The sequence below is a fragment of the Astatotilapia calliptera genome, chromosome 4 (genome assembly GCF_900246225.1).
Source record: "Astatotilapia calliptera chromosome 4, fAstCal1.2, whole genome shotgun sequence".
Taxonomy (NCBI): domain Eukaryota; kingdom Metazoa; phylum Chordata; class Actinopteri; order Cichliformes; family Cichlidae; genus Astatotilapia; species Astatotilapia calliptera.
In genome coordinates, this window is record NC_039305.1 from 4224221 (window position 1) to 4247755 (window position 23535).

Consider the following 23535-nt stretch of genomic DNA (forward strand, 5'->3'; position numbering starts at 1 on the left):
TAGTGGGCAGTGTTTTACTAGAAAGTTTTTAATGAATCACATTTAACCAACATTAATAACGTCACATATCGTTTTAGAGTCGTAGTAAAAATTATAAAAATGATTTGCACATCCATTTAAACTAGGCCGTGTAAGACCCAAGTGTAACGTCAATACAAAATAAATAAAATGCCGTTGTTAAGAATAATATAAAAAAAAACTAAAAATGTGAAAGTTAACAGAACAAAACTGAGGTTCAGAATATTAAAGATGCAGTAAAACCTATAATTACATTTATAAGGCCCTGCTGTATAACCGAGTCTTTAACGATAAAAAGAAGAAAAGACTTTTAATGATGTGGTTAAAAAGCCATGAAGCACTAATCGAGCGAACAATATTCCTTGTGAATCACATATCTACAAAAAGCTAACATAGCAAACATAAACTGTTGCTGCATTTTTTTATCGTTAATTTCCCAGACTCTGTGCTGGCGGCGACAAAAGTCGCTTCCCGAGTCCTTCAGCTGTGGTTTAAATAGCTGTTCTACAACGTCTTCCTCTCCGTCAGTATTTCCTCTTCCTCTTATGGCTGACTGGATGCTACAATCACCCACTGTACCTCTTGTGGTTCAAATTTGCAAATGCACTGTTTACAGTTTGAGCACACATTCACACCAGCGCTTTTTTCACACATTTACACAGTTCGACATGCAGACAGCCCTACAATATTTAACTTTAGTCGATTTGTCTTCAGCACAGTACAAACACGATATGGAAATCATGACCGAGGTTGTTTCTTTAAATTTTTTTGGCTGTTTTAATTAATTTCGAAAGCTTTAAATGTGTTTTAAACACAGGAAGTTACATTCAGTTGCTTTTAAGGCTTCACTTTAAGCTAACTTTCTTCTGATTGGTTGTCTCTCGCAAACAAGTGGGTTTGCAAGCAGGTGGGTGGGGCTTTGGTGCTCACAGCCAGAGATGAAAAAGTTCATATTCACAAGGTTAATGTGAACATGAACCAATGGAAGACAAAACCTGACAGAAAATAATTGAAATCATGGCAGATGTACTTGAATTATTGTCCACCTGCTTAACGTTAACCAAAACTCCAGAAGTACACTCATATGGAAAAGATATATATAAATCTTATAAAGTTTTTATCTGTCTTGTATGAAACTTGTATGAAAAGCATACAAGAGTGAAAACACATATAAGATCCCTTGAAAAATTATATAATGAAACTTGAATGTTTTGTATACTTACTAAAAAAAATATATGAAAGTAATGAGAAAGTGGCCACTTTCATGAGTAAATCATATGTTTTTACTATTTCTTTTCCATATGGGCAGTTAAGGAGAGTTGCCCTTCAAAATAAAATCCCTATTAAAGACAAAGAAATTGCACTCGTTTTACTTTTTTGATGCAAGGAACAAAGAACTCATTTAAAACTTCCCCACTGACTTTGAGACTTCTGGAATTAAAAAAAAAGACACTTATATACTTTATTTTTTCTTACAAAAATTCATGTGTGTATAACAAGCAGGTAGTTGTGGTGGTTGAAGGTGATCCTGTCAGTAGCTTGTTGTACAGCTATGGCACCTGGAAGTGGAGATGAAAACAGCCCAACTCAATACAAATAAACCCAATATCACATTTCTGACAACATAACTTAATAAAAAAAAATGAAAATTTGCTCATAGACCATAACATAGAAAAAAGTAAAATACTCAATAAATCCAAACATCTGTGTCTTTGATGTAAGAGAAAGTTCACTGTCTGATATCCATTTGTTATCCAGAGTCACTCAAAGCTTTTTCTCTAAAGAAAGCTCACTGAAGAGTAGCAGGACAGCATCTATTTATAGCTGCAGAAAACAACCCCCATGTCTTGTGGAATGACATCAGTGACAGTTTTATCTGAACCATCAGATGAAGGGATTTTTGAGCAGGGTACCAACGACACTTTTTAGTTTGCAGAGAGCACCGCTAATGTAACATGCATCCATTTCTGTATCAGAAACTTTCACACAGGCTCTGCGTCTCGTTAAGATCCGGTGCTCTCTTACTTTAGGCCAGGGATGAGAAGCGATGTTTGGTTTCTAGGTGACTAAGATAACATGTGTGGAAACAGGAAGCTTTTGCAGTAATATCTCCAGACAGTTTTTTTTTCTTTAGGTGCTTTTGTGTACCAGCATGGTGGCATCGTGGTTAGCACTGTTGCCTTACAACAAGAAGGTCCTGAGTTTGACTCCACCGTCTGTGAAGTTTCCATGTTTGTCGTGTTTGCGTCAGTTCTCGTCGGGTGCTCCTGCTTCCTCCCACAGTCCAAAGACACGCAGTTAGTGAGGTTAGGTTAAGTGGTAACTCTGAATTTCCCATAAGTGTGAATGGTTGTGTGTCTCTTTATGTTAGACTGGTGACCTGTTCAGGGTGTACCATGTCTGTCACCCTGTGGCAGCTGTGATAGACTCCAGCTCCTCTGCAAACCTGATAATGATAAGTGGACGTGAATAGATGTTTTTGTTTTTTCCCCCTCATCACTACTAATCAGGGCCTGGTGATGTGTTCTGATATAGAACATTTAAGATTTAATTCCTTACTTTTTGTGCAAAATCCCAAAACACACCATTTGGGAACCTTTGCTTCGGAGTTATTATAGTTTTGTATTTTCTAATTACTTTTTATTTTTATTCTATTTTGACTTTTTGCTTTCAGTTCAGTTTAGTTTCTGTTGGTTTCCAGATTGGATTTTTTTTTGTTTATGTTCAGTTTAGATTGTTTGAACATGTTTAGGTTTATTTATTTATTTATTTTAAATTTTCACTCTTAGTTTTAGTCTTTTTGATTGTTATTGAATGGAGGGAATATGTCATTAGCAATATTTAGGAAAACCAGTACAGAAAGTACAATAACAAGACAGTAATAAAATGTTAAATGTAATAGAAATTTTTACCAAACTGAAAAATATATAAACTTTTTATTCTTGGTTTTGCTGTCCTGTCCGGCACTGCCGCAATCAGAATTCTTGTCTGAAGGCCAAGAAAGGTCGACTTCATTGTCATAGTTTATTAGATTTTTATCAGAACGCACAGGACCGAACAGAATAAGGAAAGAGAAGTTGGGGAGAGAACAGAAGGAGAGGGAGAGAAAAATAGAGAAGAGGGATAAAGAAAGAAATAAAAGACTGAAAATCTGCTTCAACACCTGCTTAAAAAAACAAAAAACAAAACGAAAACAACACAGCAAGGAAACCATAGCAACAACCAACACAACCACGAGTAACAGTAAATAATAAATATTAAATGTTACTGAGCAGCACATGGTATTAATGATGCATGATATGTTTCGAGGCAGCAGCTGACCAAGATAGTGAGTGTCTGTGAGTACTTGTTTGCAAACCTGTGTGTGTGAGTGCGCTTGTATTCATAAGGTTTCTCCATGTAAGTGTTTGATAGTGGGTGTAGGGAGCCACAGCCCTGCCCCCCAGGACATGAAGCAGGCATGGAGGAGACCCGGGTCCCTGACATCTACAGGCCCCCTCAGAGCACGAAATCCCAAGGAGGACCACCGCAGGGGCGATCACGCCACCCACCTGGAAAAGGAGGAGAGCTCCGGACGATGGTCACCCAGAAGCCACGGTGGGCAGCAGTGACGACGAGCCTGCAGGCTCCACAAGCAGCCGGCTAAGCCAGAGCAGACTGAGCCCTGGACCCAGAGACCCGAGAGCCCCCACACCCTGCAAGGGGCTCGATAGAGCCAGGGGGGCCAGGCCCCGCCAAGCAGCAGAGCCAGAGTGAGCCAGTGCACACCCGAGCACACAGCCCTGGACAACGAGAACTTTTTTCAAAAGTCTAGTTTTTATTTTTATTTTAGTTACATAAGATGCTTTTCTGCATTTAGTTTTAATTTGAAGTATTTTTTAGTTGGGATGCAAAACATAAGACTCCAAACAGACCTGCTGGAAACCTTTGTACATAGATTTTGAACTTTTAGCTGCATTGTCATAAATTTTGCAGCTTTTCCTACTGATAAAGACTCCTCCCACATTACCATTTATACTACACCAAAGTAGTCAAGTAATAGATAAAACAATGAAATTGTCACAGATTAGTAGGCAGAGGACTCACTCGCAGGACTCTGAAGTTTAGAGAGAGGGTGAGGGTTTATTTGAAATGTGACACCAAGTGAGAATATATACATATATACAGTGGAACAGATAACACGGGGCTCCAGGGAGTAGGGCGGGGTCCGAAGGGAAGGTCCAAGATGGGGGTACACACACGCTCTTCTTCCACTCGATCCGTAACTCAAAAATGTCCACACTAAGAAGCTCACGCTCACTCACACACATCCACAGAAATCCAGACGGCAGGGAAGACGGGCAGGGAGTCTAGAAGGCCTGTACACAGAGGAAAAAACAAAGTCAGGAGGAAACTCTAGGGGATCAAAGGAACATTTTCATAGGTTACACTACACTGACACTTGGTAATGTGACAATCCAGCGAGGAAGCAGCCTCTCTTGCCATCTTAAGTAGTCTGCCAGGATCAGTGTGAATGAGCCACAGGTGTGTGTTCAGGGTGGGTTCAGAGGCGGGGAACCAAGGTCCAGTTCCGCCCTGGTGGGAGAGGTTAAGACAAACAATACACACACCACGACCTCTCCAGATCTTGAGAACCATGACAGAAATGACATAAAAGTTCCTGTTTTCCACTATCAACTAAAATCTCTGTTTTTATTATGCTGTGTCTACAGTTAAAAATATTTCTGTGAATTAAAAAAAACTTGTTTTAATGTTTTATAAATACAGAACCATCTGGGCAATGAGCCACTGTTGAAACTGCATTTCTAGTTCTCATATTAGGTCAAGTAAGGGATTAAATGAGTAGTTAAACTTCTTTACAATAATGCTTAAGAGCAAAGTAGTGTGTATATGGCCGATAACATAAAATAAGTTTGACATCTCTGGTTAACTACAATAACGTTCCTCTACTCTGAAGGATCCACCACTGACAAACTTCGTTGTTGCCTTTTGAAAGTTGTACTCTGAAAGTTTACAGGCCGGATGTTCTTTAATAACGTACCTGTTGGCTCCGCCCCCTTGCTACCTGTCAGCACAGGTATTGCGGTTCTTGGGAAGCAGCAACAGCAGCAGCGGAATCAGCAGCGGTGGCGCACTGAGGGGGAAGTTATTTTTAAATCTTTGGGCCATGGCGGAGTCTCAGCTGGTGTGCATGGATGATGAGCACGTTAACGAGAAGGTCCCGGAGTCCAAGCCAGAGTTTTACTACAGTGAGGAGCAGCGTGCGGCCCTGGAGCAGCTGCTGAGGAATGGGGACGGAGCCTTCAAGATGCGCCTCCAGGAGGACAACACCAAAGACTTCCTATGCGCCCGGGAGGTCAAAGTTATCCGCAAAACTTTCCACGAGTACGACACAGACAGCGACTCCGAGTCCGGGGAGCACGACAAGTCCAAGGGCTCCTCCAGCGCGGACTCCGGGGTCCACTCCACCTACTGGCCCCAGATGTCCGACACAGAGGTCCCGACTCTGGACATCGGTTGGCCCGGCAGCAGCGGCGTCTACAAGGGGGTGACCCGGGTGTCCGTGTACACCCACCCCCCCAAAGAGCAGGGACCGCACATCAAGGCGGTGGTGAGGAGGCTCATCCAGGAGTCACACAAGGTAACAGAAAAGAAGAGAAACCCTGCATATCCACCCTGTTTACAGCATCTAAACCAAACTCAAATTTACGCACAAGTGTTTTAAAGTTTTTCTTTAATTATTCACATTTTTCTATAATAACCCACCAAATTTGGGACACCCTGACTTATAGGAACTTCAGTCCTTTTATTTGTTAACCTGAAGCGATAAAAACAGTCAGGGCTGCAGGTGAGTGTTCGCTTAGTCTGTGATGTAGTGCTTATGAAGCCAGAAAACAGTGAGAAGTATTCAGTTTTGTCCTGATTTAACTTCAAATCCACAGAGATTCAAATTCTACAGGCATGAAATAGTGAAACTTTAAATAAGAAGAAACCTCTGAGCTTTCCTGCCGAGCACTTTGCTTCTTACATGACTTGCCTCTAAAAGTGCTGATACAAAAATGTGACTGCATGCATCAAACAATAAAACAGGTGGAATAAAACACCTGCAGATTCAGATTTAGGAAAGTTTACGAGTCAGCTCCTGCACCTAAACCAAACAAAGGAAACTCCTTTCTTATATATGGAGCAATTAAAGGAGAAGTCCCTGACCTACTTCTAACAAAGAAGGAGAATAACGCTGTAATACTAACAGCGATTGGCTGCAGACGCTCACCTGACCACGAAAGTGACAAAGAACCCCCCCCCCCCCCCCCCCCCAGACTGAGCCGGTTACAGTCAGTCCTCATGTTTCCTGTCTTGCCGAATTCATCATCATAAATGTCAGTTTGAGTTAAAGCTTCAGCTTTTTAGGATTTATTTTGAGTGCAAAGGACAGGTAGAGTGACAGGGACGGCCTGTTAAAAACAAAATAATATCAATAATATCAAAAGTTTTGATAATTGATCTTTTTAGGGTAAAAAATACTTTTAAACAATTTAAAATGTCCATATAAAAAAGGGGTTCGCTGCCTGAATTGTTCCAAGAATAATTTTTGGACTGAGTTTGTTTTCACCCCGCTGAGTCGTGTAGCACTTCCTTCCTCCATATTCATCCTGTCACGTAGTAATTGGATGATTAATTTGATAATGAGAGTAAGTTTTCTCACTTTTAATATATAAGAGTTATGGAAAAACAAAACAAAACAGGAGAATATTCACTATTAACAATAATAATCTTTAGTTTCAGGCCTGCTTGAATAAAGATTATTCAAAGATTTCTTCAATAATTCAATCTGTACCTTAGTCGTCCATACTGTCATGTATGCATATAACTCACATTGTGGCATATATATGTACACTTTGTACATGTACATACATTTTGCAGGTTTACATCTTGATAACTGCACCGTCTTAACAGTTTAATGAGTCGCCACAGAGCAGAAGCTGCAGGCGGGTTTCAAGTTTTTCACATTTGTCGTAACTCAAAGAGCTTTTTGTCATTTTTCAGCTGTAAGTCAAAGTGAAAATAAAAGATACACATCTGACTTTTTACCTGGAATTTCCATCGTCACGGCGCAGCGCTCTACTCCGGTGCTCCGAGTTTCAGCTTGCAGCGTAAAAGGGAATGATTGATTTATTCAGGGTTTCTTTGGGAACGTCATAGTGGGAAAAGCTGCTGCTGTTTTCTTTTCAAACAGAAACTCAGTTGGGTTTATTTCTTCATATATTCCCTCTGATATTCTCTGATACTTCTCGTGGGATATCTGTACTTTTACATAAAGTAGTTGTACTTTTGAGGTGTCTTGTGGCCTTCAAGTATAGGACTTAAATTGGTTTATTTCAGACAGAGGATGAGCTGAAGGGATGTACTGAGGTCTAGCATAAGATAAAAACGGATCATTTTGACCTGTGCTACTTAATTAGTGACCAGTAATAAAAACATCGAACTGGAAATGTTGTGTAGTATGTCACTTTTAAATACTTTTTAATAAACCGAGTGGCTAATAAGAAGAAAAGGTTCTGGAGGCCCGAGTAAGTCCACTGCTATGTTTGAGGTTATTTTAATGAGTGGTTCTCAGATTTTGGCTAAAGGTTGTTCTGTTGTCAATGTTGCCCTGAAAGAGACGTCGTTGTGTTTCTATCTCGTTGGGTCCCTGCAGACAGGGTGGTTATGACTAAAACATGATCACCTGATCACCCATCGCTGTCTTTATGAAGAGAACTACTGACATTAATGCACTCCCGAGGTGCTCCAAGGTTTTTCCTGGCTTTATCTGGTGTTTAGGTTCCTATTCCACATGTCGATGAGATTCTTTTGAGTTTTCTCTCGTGAGTTATCAGAAAACAGATCAAACAATCGGGGTACCAGGGGTTGATTTATTAAAGTTTTCTGTTAAAAATGTAATTCATCCCATGATACTAATGCTAAAAGCTGATTATGGGAAACATAAAAAATTCAAATTCAAATTCAAATTTTATTTGTCACACACACACAACCATACACAGTATGACATGGGGGTGAAATGCTTGTAGCTGTACAATGCCCGACCATTAAATGACAGAAGAAAAGTTTTACAATATTTACAATTTACTACAAAAATTTACAAATTAACTTAGGAATTTACAGTAAAGAATGTGCAAATAGCAGAAGAGATTATAAAGATAAGGATTATAAATTATAGGAATTATAGAATTATAGGAAATGTGTGGTGGTGCGTGTGGTGACGTGTGTGAGAGTCCAGTCTTATAGTGACGTGTTTGGGAGAGTCCAGTCCTACACCTGGTTCAGGCCCCGAATAGCCTGGGGGAAGAAGCTCCTCTTCATTCTCTCTGTTTTGGTCTTAAGGGAGCGGAAGCGCTTCCCAGACCTCAACAGTGAGAAGAGTCCATTGTTGGGATGGGAGAGGTCCATCATAATCTTCCTAGCTTTGGACTTGCACTGCTTGGTGTAGATGGACAGCAGGTCAGGGAGCTCTGATTGAATGATGCGTTCTGCCGAGCGCACCACCCTTTGCAGATCTCGTCTGTCCTGCTTGGTGCTGTTCCCAAACCAGGTGCAGATGTTTGACGTCAGGACGCTCTCGATGGTGCAGGAGTAAAAGTTCTTGAGCACCTTCAGTGGCAGATGGAAGTCTCTAAGTCTTCTGAGGAAGAAGAGACGCTGACGGGCTTTCTTAACCAGGGTGTTGATGTGACAGGACCATGACAGGTCCTGAGTGATGTGGACACCCAGGTATCGGAAACTGTCCACTCTCTCCACTGGCGTGCCACTGATGATGAGGGGTTTGTAATTCCTCGCCTGCTTTGTAGTGAAGTCCACGATCAGCTCCTTAGTCTTGCTGATGTTTAGGAGGAGGTTATTCTCCTGGCACCAGGTCTCCAGGTTCCTAATCTCCTCCAGGTAGGCCGTCTCGATGTTGTCGGAGATCAGGCCCACAACAGCAGTGTCGTCAGCAAACTTGACAATGGAGGTGGATAAATAAGATAAAGATAAATAAATAATAATTAAAGATAAAATAAATATTTTTGGAACATTGTGATGCAGTTGGTGTTTCTAAAATTGATTTAGTTGGAAGTTTTAACAGAGATTAAATGTTTTTTTCAGCCTTGAAAATCTCATTGATTGAAGTTATGAAGGTTCAAAAATGCTCAAATGGAAAAACTAATGAGAACTGTAAAAGTGGCAAAATTCCGCCTACTTCTGTGAGCTGTCAGAGGCTGTAACACTGACAAATTCCATATTCTGAAGGCCGCACTTTTTTAATGGTTTCATTAAGTTACTGAAGTTAAGGAATCGGACGGAAACTTTTCTCAGATCTGTTTGATTTTAACCAGCACACTCACTGCGCCAGTGTATCCTCACGTCCTTTTTCTCAAAATGTAATGACCAGCAAACTGCACATGGCGTGTTTGAGGGGCATCTGCAAGTTGTAGCGCTGCAGTAGCGTTGTTGTAACGCTTGTTCAGAGAATTTTCTAGTAAGGTAGAAGGAGGTGAGGGTTAACGAAGCCAGCGTGGGTAAATAAAATGATAAAAGCTAAATGAATGGGAGAGTCCTGTGCAAGTTTTAACAAGCTGAGTCATTAAAACGCAGAAGGGAAAGGCTGAGTGGCTGAGTGGCAGCCTCCCCCAAGATCCTGCAGACCAGGTTAAGGTTGGCATTTAACAAGCTGCTCTTTTTAAAAAAAAAAAAAAAACTTTTCTCCTCGCCCACTTGGAGTTTTGCACGACTCCGTCTGATTGGCTCAAATCCCAGGTGCGAAAATCATAGCTAATGAGGAGAATCGCTCACTTGCGATTGGTTTTGACAGGCAGCACCAGAGGCTGTATTTGCTGGGTGGAAAGACGAATAAAGATGTGCAGAACTCATCATATTTGAATAGTTAATAATCCACTTTATTATCCATCTACAGCAGTCTGCTCAGCACCGTGTCAGCTTAATGAATCAGGCACAGATTGCTCCCCTTCAGGTAAAATAACTCATCCCCTCCTAAAAGCCTGACAGATACTTGAAAGAGTCCTTGTGCAGTTTAAGTGGTGCACGCACGCACACGTTAATCCTGGATGCATAACATTACTCTACAGGAGATCATTATCACAATCCAAGAGAAGAGCTGAGATGTACATATGAAAGAGCTGAGGTGACAGTTACCGGTCGAACTGCATTCAAGAGAAAAAGCAGAAAATGTCGCCTGAAAGGGAAAGAAAACAACGAGTTCTTCGATTCAGGTGATGTCATGCGTATTTTCATGCACATGAAGAAGGTGCTCTTCACCAGAATCCCATCAGGAGAAGTCATTTACACAAGGTGTTGTCCATTCACGTCACAGGGCTCAAGTGTTTGATCCAATTTGCCACAGTGGAAGGTTTTCCATTATATCACACGTGATGATAGATACCAGAGAAAACAAGCTGAAGCCCAGCCATGAACAAAGACTGGCAGCAGCACTCGCCAACAAACACACAGAGCTCTCCAGGTGTTTCCAGGTCGTTAAAAGTAACAATAAAAATATTACATTGATCTTTGCTCATGTCTAAAGTGTCACTTCAGCTACTAAATAAACTGTGTGTAAATTCTTTTTTTTAGATGTCTGTACATGATAAAACATGAACATGGCTTTCGGGGCTGAAAAACTGATGCTAAATCGGATCAGAGTGACTGTGAGGTGTGTTTTTTAACTGTGGGCATTTGAAAAGATCTCGCTTAAATATAAATATGTCAGCTGTGGACATCACTTTATCCCAGTTCTCAATTCAATTCAATTTCTTTATTGTCCCACAAGTGGAAATTAGTTTAGCAGCAGGATAAAAATAAACAGAACAATAATATAAAATAATAATGACAATAATAGTAATAGAAAGTCCAAGGACGTTTATTTGCCGGGACGCCTACTAGGAGTAACTGTTGGAGCTATGAACTGTTTCTGTTGTATTTCAGGCTTCTTACAGAACAAAATAACTGTTTGCATCAGAAGTTAGTGAGGCTGGTCTCTGCTTATGCAGCTACACCTGAAAAAAAAAAACTCTGGAAACTGTTCTAATGGTTGTTAAACCACTTCTCTATGGGGGGAACTGTTGTGTTTTTCCTTATTTCCTGTAATATACACAGGTACTATGCTCCAGGTGGACCCTGAGTGCCAAGGCCTCTAAACACTGTTTCAGTTGTTCTTACTGATGATGGTTGTGTGTTACAGAGAAGTCCCACCCACCTGCTGTTCAAACCTTATGTTTATGAGCACCAGCCAATCAAGACAAAGTTTGCTTAATGGAGGAGGGGCTAAACCGGAAACAGTTTATGTCAGGCAGAGGGGCAACTCGGGGTCTGCACCAAAGGCTGGTATAAGACAAATAAGAGTTATTTTGAACTGTGAGTCATGTAAATACTTCTCTGCTGCTGACAGGTGCCTTTAATTAATTTTTAAAGCCCTCATTGAAAGCACAATGCTATTGGCAAATCTCTGTACCCACCTAAAAGGAGTGGTTGATTTAAAAACTCAAATTTCACAACAGCGCCATCGTAAACCTGCTGTTTGTGGACAAACAGCCCAAACCTCTTTTAGGTGAACTTGTAAACCACTACAACTGAAGTGGATCTAATCTGCTCACTTCCAGCTCCATATTTTTACTCTTGGAGTCTAAAAGAGTAGCTTTACATAAGTCACGTTTCAAAATAATCCTTCTTTCTCTTGTGCTTGGCCTCGTTTCACCCTCTGTTGAAAATGAACTTCTACATACACTTGTTTTATTACTTTAAAATAAGTGTATGTTATCAGGTTTATCAGCCAGAGCTCGTGGAAGGTCAATGTAATAAAACAGTCTTGGCAGGTGGAATAACCGTTAGCCATACCAAATGGGCGTGTATGAAAATAACGCTTCAATTTCCAGAAAACCTTGAAATAGTTCAGATTAAGCATTTTCTGGATAGATGTTTTTTCCAACATAAAATGCATCGTAAGCAGTTTGGATGAGAATTTGATGACGGGAGCTTCACTGAGTCATGCCTGGTTTACTGTGTTATTCAAACTCGTGTCTTCCTGGAGAACTAGTTTCAGTTTGCTGGATGAGTCCCAAACAAACTGTAATAAGGAAATGGGGAAAAAAAGAGTCACATGGTCTTTTGAAACTGCTCTTAAGGGTACAAAAACCAGGAGAGGCTATAAAACATCTCAGTACAAACAGCAGTCTTATTGGTCTAATAAATCCAGTACATAATTAAACTGTATGCTGTAAAGTGTTATAAATGCATCTGTTAGAGATGTAGCTGCTGATTTCTTGCTCAGATTAGCGGTGCTGTGAGTCGTAGCCGTTGCTGGCATTTGTCCAAACTGTCTTTGCTAAAACTTTTAATCGCCTAGAAAAACAAGTTATGCAGAAGTGTGAACTGCTGCCGTGGTGGAAGGTTGCGTGTTTAAACTTCATATCACAAGACTAATGACAGGTTAGCGCCCTGGTGCCTTTGTTCGGACTGGCAGTGGGAGTGGTGGAAACATTCAGATGTTGTTTTAATGTTTAAATGGTGCATCCCGCAGCCGGATTTAAAAGTAAATACACAGGAATCGTGACTTTTCCCCATCAGGCTGGTCTGAGGTGTTTTACAGGAAAAAAACAGAAGTGGTTTCAGCTTTTATTTCCTTACTGAATTACCTGTGCACTTGCCATTCACTTTATTAGATTCAAGAAGGTGCTGGAAACATGGGTTTTGGTCCATGGTGAGAGCACGAGAAGCATCATAGAGTTAGTGCAGATTTGTCTGCTGCACGCCCATGATATGAATCTCCTGTTCCACCACGTGCCGAAGCTGCTCTACTCTGGTGACTGTGGAGGGCAGTGAATTCACTGTCATGTTCAAGAAACCAGTCTGAGATGATTTGGTGCTTTGTGTCATATGAAGATGGGTACACTGTGGTCATAAAGGGATGGACACGGTCAGCAATAAAACTGAGTGCTGAACAGTTACTAAGACAGTCAAGAAAATATCTCCCACACCATGACATCACCGTCAGCACCCTAAATGCTGGTACAAGGCAGGATGGATAAGTGCTTTCATGTCATTAAAGCCAAATTGTGACCCTACCCTCTGAATGCCACAGCATAAATGTAGTTTGTTGCCCAAGACACTTTAAATTTGTGTGATGAAGTGATCAATGAGGACATAAAGTTTAGACTTGGTGTATCCGTGGATGCTTCCTCTGTAACTTCAGGGTTCAGAACTCAGACTTATATCTAAATCATAGGTATGCTGCAACCACACACTTGTGCTGTAACCTGACGTGCATCTTTCTAAAGAGGAAAATACTCGTTGCATTGTTGCAGTGAGTGCAGTCATTTCCTTCAACTCATTTCTGGTTACTCCTTCTTGTGCTGCTATTTTTCAAACTGACTGGAAGGGAACTGAGCAGCTCGGATAGAGAAACTCAACCACCAACGGGTATTTTAGCATCGCAAGCATAATGTGCACAAGTATAAATGCTGGCAATGGTTTCGGCCTGTTGCACAGCCTACAGCCTAGATTCTGTGTAGATTTAAAGCCAAATATAAATTAGCTCGGTCATGCTGTGACCGCAATGATACTATTAAATCCAGAGGCTTAGCTGAGCTTATCTTCAGTCATAGTGAAAAATAAATGTGTCATATCACACATTCTAATATATCTGCTGATTGACTGATACATAAATGAAGAAACAATGAAAATGACTGATTTGTTTTGTCTGTTAAAGTTGGTAACAAGGTGTCTTCTATAAGGATCCCTCCTTTCTAATCATTCATTATTGCTGACTTCGCCTTTATGTGTGTGTCTGGTATGAAATTCTTTTGTCTGTTTAACAAACAAAAATGAAACTTACATTTCTGTTCCCATGACTAAAGGCACAAAAAGATGGGTTTTGGTTTTTTTACTTAGTCCCAACGTCTTTCGGGTTTTATTTCATATATTTTCTGTTATTATGTACACGACTGCGGTGACATAACCGTGACGTCTGCTCTTTATTGATCTGTCAGTTAGAGTGGGTGTAAGTGTGTATAGATAGACTGCATTTTTACATGACTCATTTCATGAGTTTACATTTTTTAAATATCTTTAAAGTTCACACCAAGGCTACCAAATTAATTTCAGATGTGTGGGATGAAAAAGCAAAAGTAAAAGAGAAATAGTTTTGCTGATGGGGCTGGACCTGGAGTTGAACTGCCAACCTGACTGCTCACAACCATCCTCATAGCCTCTGTAGCTCCATGCAAAATGTACTTAAGTTTAACAGTAAGCAAATGAACTGGTATAAATGGAAGTCAGGACCACCTTATGAACTGTTAAACAACTTTAAACTAGCTTTGAAATAAAAATTTCAACCAGCTTGCGGTGAGCACACATGGTGCGAACATTAGGGGATGCCCTCAGTCACATGCTATCTGCTTTAAATGGCACTAAAACTTTGAGAGCCTCAATCCAATGAGTCTCAATATTTTGTGAATTATTTATTATATTTGAATAATATTCACATACTTGTGTATTGTGTATGCTTGCTGTTAAAGTCTTCTTCTTTTGTTCAGCAATTGTTGTTTCCAAATTAAAAAAAAAATATGACTGCTCAAATAACTGAAAAAGAGCACAAGTGTTAATGGATATGCACGAGTAACGTGAGATGGCTCCTCTCTCGTCTGTTTCTCGCAGGTAGTGGCCATCGTCATGGACCTCCTCACGGACCTGCAGATTCTCCAGGACCTGCTGGATGCTTCGTCACGGCGTGGCGTGGCAGTTTACGTTGTGCTGGAGGCCAGGGGAGTGCCCCACTTTCTGGATATGTGCTCTCGGCTGCAGATTAACGCGATGCATCTGCGGGTGAGCAAACAGAGCGCTGCAGAGAGAGGAGGTTCTCTAACACAGTAAACAAAGAGGAAATGAACATGGGAAAACAGCTCAGTAGGTCACTGCTGAGTCCTGGAACAATGCCGATGACGGCTGGAATTATCCCAGATTAAAACTTATTCTGAATCATAGGCCAGGCTTTCTGGGAAATCGCTGACAAGTTAATTACCTCAAAGGTTTGATCTAGTTAAAACATGAACCAGGAAAACTTGGCAATACACTTACCGAACCAACTACAAAAACCTTACATTTTCCCACTTAACCCTAAGGGTAGTTTTATGTTTGATTTCTCATAACTGCCTTTGCAGCAGAGCATTGGAAGTTACAGGAATTTCGTTTGTGAAACCTGCCAATTTACTGCTCAGAAAAGTATCCAGCATTGAATGGATGGAGTAGTTTTTAATGGGACTTTTAAAGAATTGATACAGCTTAACATAAAACATAAACAGTAGACGGTTAGCTAAAATTTTGAGTAAATGGTTGAAATAGTTTTTAAAAAGGGATAAAATTAACAAATTAAATAGTTAAGTCAGCAAAATAGTCAATGATTAAGGATGAAAAAAACGCATTTTATATAAGTAACTGAAATAGATTGCAAAGATTTGCACGAACTGTTACACTAGTTAGCTAAAAGTAGCGGATGTAGCGGTTAGCTAAAATTTTAAGTAAATGATTGAAATAGGTTAAAAATAGGATTAAAGTAACTGATTAAATTGTTCAGTCATAAAAAAAGTCAAAGATTGAGGCTGAAAAAGTATTATCTAAGTAACTAAAACAGATCATTAAAGGTTTCGCAAGAACAGTTTAACTAGTTAGCTAAAAGTAGCAGACGTAGTGGTTAGGAAACTGATAAACAGCAGGAAATCAATAAAATGTGAGGAAATGGACTTGTTGGAGCACTTGTGTGAAAGTATGTGTGAAAATAAAAAGAAGTATTTTCCTTCCAGTGTAAAACAGGGAGGGTCAAATTAATAATTTTTGAGGAATTACTGGAAAATCGACTGCTGAGCAGACGCTAGCACGAGCTAACATGTAATTGCTGCTTCTTGTGGTGCAGAACCTGAGAAGTGACATTAGGTGCTGATTTAGATTAAGCGCAAATAGTGAGTCATCTGTCATCCTATCTTCACCGTGTCATAATACCCAGTCTTATCTGTTGTATGCAGAGTTTTTTCAGCTCCAGTCTGGTTTAACCGGAGTGGTGGAATGGCTGGCCATTGTGGTATCAGTTTATAAGGCTGTGAAAGACCCTTTCAGAGTGCCGGGCTCTGTTACTGTTACTAGTGACAAGGGAACATTCATAGATCCTGAGAACAGATCCAAGGACAGTAACTTGACGCTCTCACCCCACGCCAGGGTTGACACCACAGGAGAGCCTCCTCCCAGTTTGTCTACTCAGCATTTACGTCCTTTTCGTTTCCTGCTTCCCTCTAAGTAAACAGAGGTGGCTGAAGTGTTTGGGTTTTAGCCTTTACTTATTATGAAAGCTGACTTTATGTTTCTGGGTGTGCCTGCAGAAATTTGACTTGGCATCTCTGTAAATCAGCCAGTCATCCTTGAAAAAGCCACGGATGCCCGATAGCTGGGGTCCGTTTACTCAGGCTTACCTGTGTGACATTTTTGACACAGGTAAGCCAGTGTGTAATCCAACAGGTGTTTCTTTTACAGAATCTACGTGTGCGGATGCTAAAAGGTGCAGGGCTGGCCCTGTCCTTTGGAAAACTGCCAGGCTCCCTGTGCTCCAAATACATGCTGGTGGATGGAGAGAAGGTCATGTTTGGGTCTTACAGGTAAATATCAAACCAGTGTTTCTTTTTGTGGTCAGGTGCATTCAAAGGAAGCAGAAAAGGTTGATAAAGCAACCTGTTTCAATTTATTATTTTATGTAAGATTTTATAGCACCCAGAAGAAGAAAAATGTAAATAAAAACAGAATACAATAAGTTGCAAGTCCCATAAACACATTTTATTCATAACACAACACAGAAAACTGAGACATTTCATGAAAAATATGCACTTATTTTGAATTCAGTGGCAGCAAAATGTCTCAAAAAGTAATGGAGCAACAAAAGGCTGGACAAGTGGTACTTAGAAAATAGCTGGAGGAATGTTTTGCAAGTATTTGTGTTAAGTGGGAGCAGGTCAATAACATGATTGGGTCTAAAAACATCTTAGAGAAGATGTTTGAGGTAAAAATGGGCAGAGGTTCACTAATTTTCATTAAACTGCATCTGCAAATTGTGTAAAATTGAGAAAACCTATGTCTCGTCATCTAGAGTACACAATCTTCCAAAGATTCAGAGAATATGGAGAAATCTCTGTGTGCAAGTGACAAGGCTGAAAATCAGCACTGCATTAAAAGCTTTCAGAAATCACTGTCTGTGAACACAATTAACTGTGCCATCCACAAATGGAGGTTAAAGCTCCATCATGCAAAGACGTCCTGTCTTCTCTGTCTTTATCTTCATATCTCATGCCTTTGTGCCTATTGAACTGGCAGCTTGCACATCTGGAAAATCTACCGGCACACCTACATTTGCTACTGAAAGGTGCATATAGTCTACAGATCAACATATGCTCCGATCCAGACAATGCTTTTTCAGCTAAACTGCAGAGTTTCTATTAGAATAGCACAGAATAGATGCAGTATGTGAACTGACCAGCCAGCAGTCCGGGAGCACCATGAAACTAAAAATACGACAAAGAAGACAGAGGACTGTTGAACAGCTCAAGTCCTATATCAGACCAGAATGGGAGAACATTTCTCTTCTACAAGTCCAGCAGCTGCTCTCCTCAGTTGTTTACAGAGTGTTGTTAAAAGCAGAGAGGACGCTACACAGTGGGAAACACGGCCCTGTCCCAACTCTTTTGAGACACGTTGCTGCCATCAAATTCAATATGAGCCAAGATTTTTCTTTAAATGGTTTAAATATTTGATACTTTCTGTGTTTTATTTTGAATAAAATATAGGATTATGAGATTGCATTCTGTTGTTATTTACTATTTACACAGCGTCCCAACTTTTTAGGAACTGTGGTTATACAAAAATTAAATTATACTATATACAGCAAGGTGTTTGTTTTCTGATGTCTCTATATGCTGTAAGGAATGGGATGAATTTAAATATTCACACTAACAGATAAATCATGTAATTAAGGTATGCTCTCGTTGGGAAATGGAAAATCCTTCAAAATAAAAGTCCAGCTTAGCGTGCCGAGTCCAGTTGTATCTTGTTTTTGGTCAAAACTTTGAACCGCTTGACCTCCTATATTCGACTCCATGTTACGGTGACATGTTCAGAGTCACAATTGAGACTCATTTGGACAGTTTCACTTTTACACATAATACAGTGTCCCTCTGACACAGTTTCACTCCAAAGCAGATTAACTGATCCTGATATGGTTATTAAATAACCATTATTTGTGCTTCATTTGATTGACTATTTGTATCTTTTGTGTAAACCCAACATAATGAGAGCAGCTTGTTTGTGACTGTTAGGTGTGAGACATTTTCTCTAAAAGCAGCCGGCACAAAAGGAACTCCATTAAACCTCCAAATAACTCCTTACACACTCTGAAGCTTATTAATCTTGTAAAATGACTAAAGTGCTTTTTAAACACACTCTCTTCTTATCTGCTGTTGGTTCAGTGTGGGAAAAGATAAATGTATTGTTGTAGGTCCGCTTTTTGGTAAATGTCGTTGGTGACCGAGCCGGACGTTTATGACCTGGGAGATTATTATAAGGGAATCGTACCGCTTTCTCCTGAGTGCTTTAAAATGATTAAGTAGTTTCAGAGAAACCATTAAAACAATAAAAAAACTTACACTAGGTGAAAGTATGACATTTAAATGAAATCCTACACCAGGCAGTGATGCGGGTGAATTAATTATCCAGCTTTTAAAGATTTCTACAGTTGATTAAGTTTATTTTTTTTGTTTTATTTTTTGGTTGCAATATCCACAAATTAAAGGCATTTAGCCTCTGTCTGTACTCAATGTACCTCTCTTATCTTCCTCACTCATTTTTAATTGTAGTAATACATTGCTTTGTTTTATTCTGTTCCTTTCTATTCTGCAACCTTTTTCCAGTATTGCAAATGGTACCGCTGCCAGATCCACACAAAAAAGGGCTTTCTCTCCTTATCCTTCACATTAAAAGCCCTTGGCATATACAGTGCATGACTGCTGTAGTAAGCTGAAGCATTTTACAGCACATTCTGGGATCAAAATAAAACCTTATTTATTAGTTTAATAGTTCAATTAAGTTTTTTTCATACAGTGTCAAATCACAACAACATTAAACCAAGTAAATGAACGATTAAAGATTTGAAACAAACAAACAAATAGATAAATTTTATCGCTGCTGAGGATAAAAAGAATTCTGCAGAGGTGAACATATGTAACCCAGAAGGGGGGAGATCATATAACAATCAGTGCACGTCTAAATACAGTTAACGGCATAAAAAACATCGAGCCTACGTTTCCGTATAGCAGTCATATCAGTATGAACAGTGAATATAAATGTCAGGTATCAATATAAACAGTAATTTTAATGCAAATCTACAAAGAAAAAGATTCCTTTTAACCTGCAGCAATGACAGGAAGTACACGCATTTTTGCACGTGTTGAATAAATCAAGTTTCTGGTGCAGATTGGGCTATGACAAAAGCTAACATTTATCTTTTTAAAAATCTAAATCCAGGACATTAAATAGAATGTTAGTGATGGCCGCACTGGGAAATGGAGATCACATTAAGAGCCAGACACATGCAGTGCACTGATATGCTTTAAATGAACTGAAACATAAAAATCTATTGTTGTTGCACATCCCAGAAAGACTTCTTAGATACAGTTTAGTCTACATAAAGGCAAAATAATGTCATTTGTTCAGTTTTAGATGTTGTGTTGCCATAACTACATACATGCTGATAAAACAGCTGCAACCATTAGTGCAAAGTTCAGAATTGCAAAAGAGCTCGATTTCACCTCTGAGCTCCGAGTTTGACAGGATCCACACAGCTGTATTCTCGTTGTTAAATCGCTGTTCTGAAAGCTGCAAACAAACAAAATGAGTCTGAATGCACGTCATCTGACCACATCAGTGATGAGGCGAATCTTCCTTCACTGACTAAAGTCAAAACTGGAGGGACCGATTTGTGGCAGGTGAAATGAGCACAGTCATGTCCTGACTCATGCGTGATGCCTCATTATGAATGCAAGTTTAAATAGAAAAGTTACAGGCTGCAGCTATGTGGTCAACACCGAGGGCTCAAAAGTGATTCTACAGAGGCAGCCGTATTGAGTCGGCATTTTTATACATCTTTAATTTTCACCAAATTTAATGCATGCATCTCAAACAATGTAGCGCCACCAAAGGGTCAAAGTTGGCGCTGTGTTCATGGAGGAACCATGTGCAAGGTTTGCCTCAACAAGTTCCCATCGATCGTCTTATAACCTGACTTTGTGCTGCCACTATCCACCAATTTTGCAGTCTCACAAAATATGGCACCAACGGTAAGATCTAAAGTGTATCTAGTGTTTGTTGGATAACTGCATCCATAGCTTGAGGCATCAGTTTACAGCTCCATGAGATGCCTTGTTGTGGAGATGTGGCCCTGTTGCTATAAAAAAAAAGTAACTTAATTTGCATGAAATTTGTTCTGTGGTCTCATTTGGTGATGCTGATGTTAGCCTTAAAAAACTAATCAGTGAAAAGAAGCGTGAAAACTTACGGCCGACACATGGAAACACCCCTGACATAACCGCCATATTGGATTTCATCAAATGGTCACAAATTTCTTCCAGTCTTAACCAAAATTTACACAGTTTACATTTTTACATCTGAAAGACCCGAAAATGGTGATGTAGCTGTTACAAAGGAAGCAAGGACATGGGATAGGTCATACTGAAGCACTGTGAGGCAACTGTTGTTGTGATTTGGAGCTATTTAAATAAAATTGAATTGAAGTGAATCTCAGCAGCTTGTGATGAATGGTTACTGAGCCTGCTGACTAGACTTGGAAGCACTTCTTGTTGCCCTAAAAAGCCCAGTTTGACCTCTGAGTTTGTTGGATTTAGCCAAAACCTGCTAAATAGGGGAGTGTGTGTATATGTATATATTCTTTAAATGGCCTTAAATAATAAAATTCAAGCAGTTGTGTCTCCCGGTGTTTTATCTCATATTTTTTGTCCACTTTAAATCACCGCTTTGGTTTACGCTCCTGTTTTTTTTTCTGCAGCTTCACTTGGAGTTCGTCCCGGCTGGACAGGAACATGATCACGGTGATGTCGGGACACACTGTGGACTTCTTTGATAACGACTTCCGAGAGCTGTACGCAGTGTCTGAGCAGGTGGACCTGTACAGAGAGTTCAACATCACTAAGCCGCCTCTTCCTACACCAGTCATGAAGCCAAAGATGCAGCACATCCGGCCTCTGCCCGTCACTACATCTCGCTTTCAGGTATCGGTTGGGGACTCCAGGCAGATTGACCTGAAAGTTCCTGCGCATAAGTACCACAATCCCAAGTACTCGCTGGTTTTCGGGAACAGTTTGGGTCTGACGGGTTCGCTACAGGACTTGTCGACTCAGAGGGACTCGCTAGTAGGTGGGTTGAACCAAAGGAACGGTCTGCAGAACGGCTTTCTCAATGCAAACAAGGAAAAGTTGGACCGAGCCTCCCCACAGAGTCCGGGTTCACCTACAGAGGAGGATGGAAAAGGAGGTCAGAAGAACCAGGCAGACGGACCCAAAAAGCGCAGCTCCTTCAGGCATTTCTTGAAAGGCAGAGGAGCCAATCACAGTACAGACACTATCGAGGAAGGCGTGGTCACTCCTCAGAGCCCCTCCCCCACTATCACAGCAGACTGTAAAGTCTCAGTGGCCAACAGGGTTGCGGGAAATGAATCCGACGACTCGTTTCAGTTCATTGAGAAACCAGGACCACTGAAAACCAAAATCAAGAAGCCGTCGAAGTTCATTCAGAGGAGCGTGTCTATGCAGACCATCAGCACGGCAGACGAAGACGGTGCGTCATCACAGATCTTTTATTTTATAATTCAGTGGTCCGAGTGAGCAACAAGGCAAATATTTCCTGAATGCTTTGTCTATAAAATGTTTAAAAAGTAGAGTTACAAACTAACATGTAAACTTTTTGAAAGTCCAGGATTTTCTGTCTGATACACTCACATTAAAGCCTCTATCATCAAATCAACTCATTTCTGGTCCACGTTAAATGGCAAGTAGCTGAAACGATGCTCTTTAGTTTCAAATTAAATTTCCGGTGGTGTTAAATATTTAGATTTTGAATCTAGATCTAGATGTACATGACACTAGAACATCGTAAAAGTTTTTACCCTTTTAATTTCAAACCTTTTTTGTTTGTTTGAAACATTTTGGAAAATATCTTTTGCCGAGTGTTTGCAAAGCACTTTATCTTACTAGGAGATTCAAAATTGCAGTGTCAGAAGAAGAGAACATTTGAACCTTTCTGAATCCTTAGCATTTTTAAAGACATTCCAGGGACCTGCAGGAGCCCTGTGATGTCTGTCGATAATATTAATGTTTTTCGTTTCGTCATGGTCAAGAATCAGTTATTGTGTGACCGCAGTTTGTGATTGTGAATTAAATTGAAGGATTTTTTTCCCCTTTTATTTACCAACAGGGTTCAAAAGTCGCCGCCGGCATCAGAAGAGGAACTGCATCCAATCATGAGAAAAAACACGAGGATATTCGGACACTTTAGGGTCTGGTTGTTAAACCTGCTGCAGCGGGTGAGTCTCTGTATCGCCTCACTGCAACCAGCTGACGTTTCTTCACGAAAAATGAGTGCAGTTTGTCCCTCTGGACACGTATGCTGCTTCAGGCTGAGCTGAAGGTCAACACTAGAGACACGCTGCAGCTGAACTCCCTCGAGACGTTTTCGGCCAAAGTGCTCATGGGAGATTTTATTGCCACTATTAAATGTATTTTCTACACTTTTTTGGTATTAAGTTATTTTACAACTAAAGTGTTTTCATGTTTTACACTCGTGAACCTAAAGACTGAGAGAGCAGCCGATGACTGATCCAGGTGACATAGATGGATTACATAACACCTCTTAGGTATTCTGGTCTCCATGGGGACAGGAAAAGTGATCAGACGTGGTGTTGTACCCGAGTGTAACCTTACTGAGGACCCTTGGCAACAGTGTTTATGGGAGTGTGTTGTACAGACTGTGAATAATGTATGAGGAACTGTGCGTCTGCACTTTGGGATTTTGTTTTGATACGCAGGTGAAACAGGTCGGAGAATAAAATGTGAATCCTTGAGAACCACTTGAGACACAAATGATCTGAACTGTTGCAGAAATGGAATAAAAACAAAAGGGGAAAAAAAGTGTTTGTGTGATTTGGTGTCAGTTAAAGAGCAGCATGCAGACAGATAGCCTGTTATTTTCAGAAATGTAAACCAGGGGAGATCGCTTTTTGAGCCCTGGGATTTGATGAAGATCAACAGCGAATATTCAAAGCTTTGCCTGACTGCACAGCAGGAGGTGGGGGTCAGGTCTTATGCTGCTTACAAAGTTAGAAGGAACACGATGTCTCCTGGTGAACTATAGCTGAGTGCTGCTTCGTGGTGA

At 40.3% G+C, this 23535-nt stretch overlaps 1 protein-coding gene across 1 annotated transcript; it reads left to right on the plus strand.

The window, feature by feature from the left end:
* Positions 1 to 5039: 5039 nt before the first annotated feature.
* On the plus strand, positions 5040 to 23308 carry LOC113020263 (protein FAM83F-like). The gene is made up of 5 exons (XM_026164068.1): positions 5040 to 5659; positions 14722 to 14889; positions 16585 to 16706; positions 21155 to 21942; positions 22579 to 23308. Exons 1-5 carry the CDS (start codon positions 5186 to 5188, stop codon positions 22626 to 22628), a joined length of 1602 nt encoding a protein of 533 aa, XP_026019853.1. The 5' UTR covers positions 5040 to 5185; the 3' UTR covers positions 22629 to 23308.
* Positions 23309 to 23535: the final 227 nt, after the last annotated feature.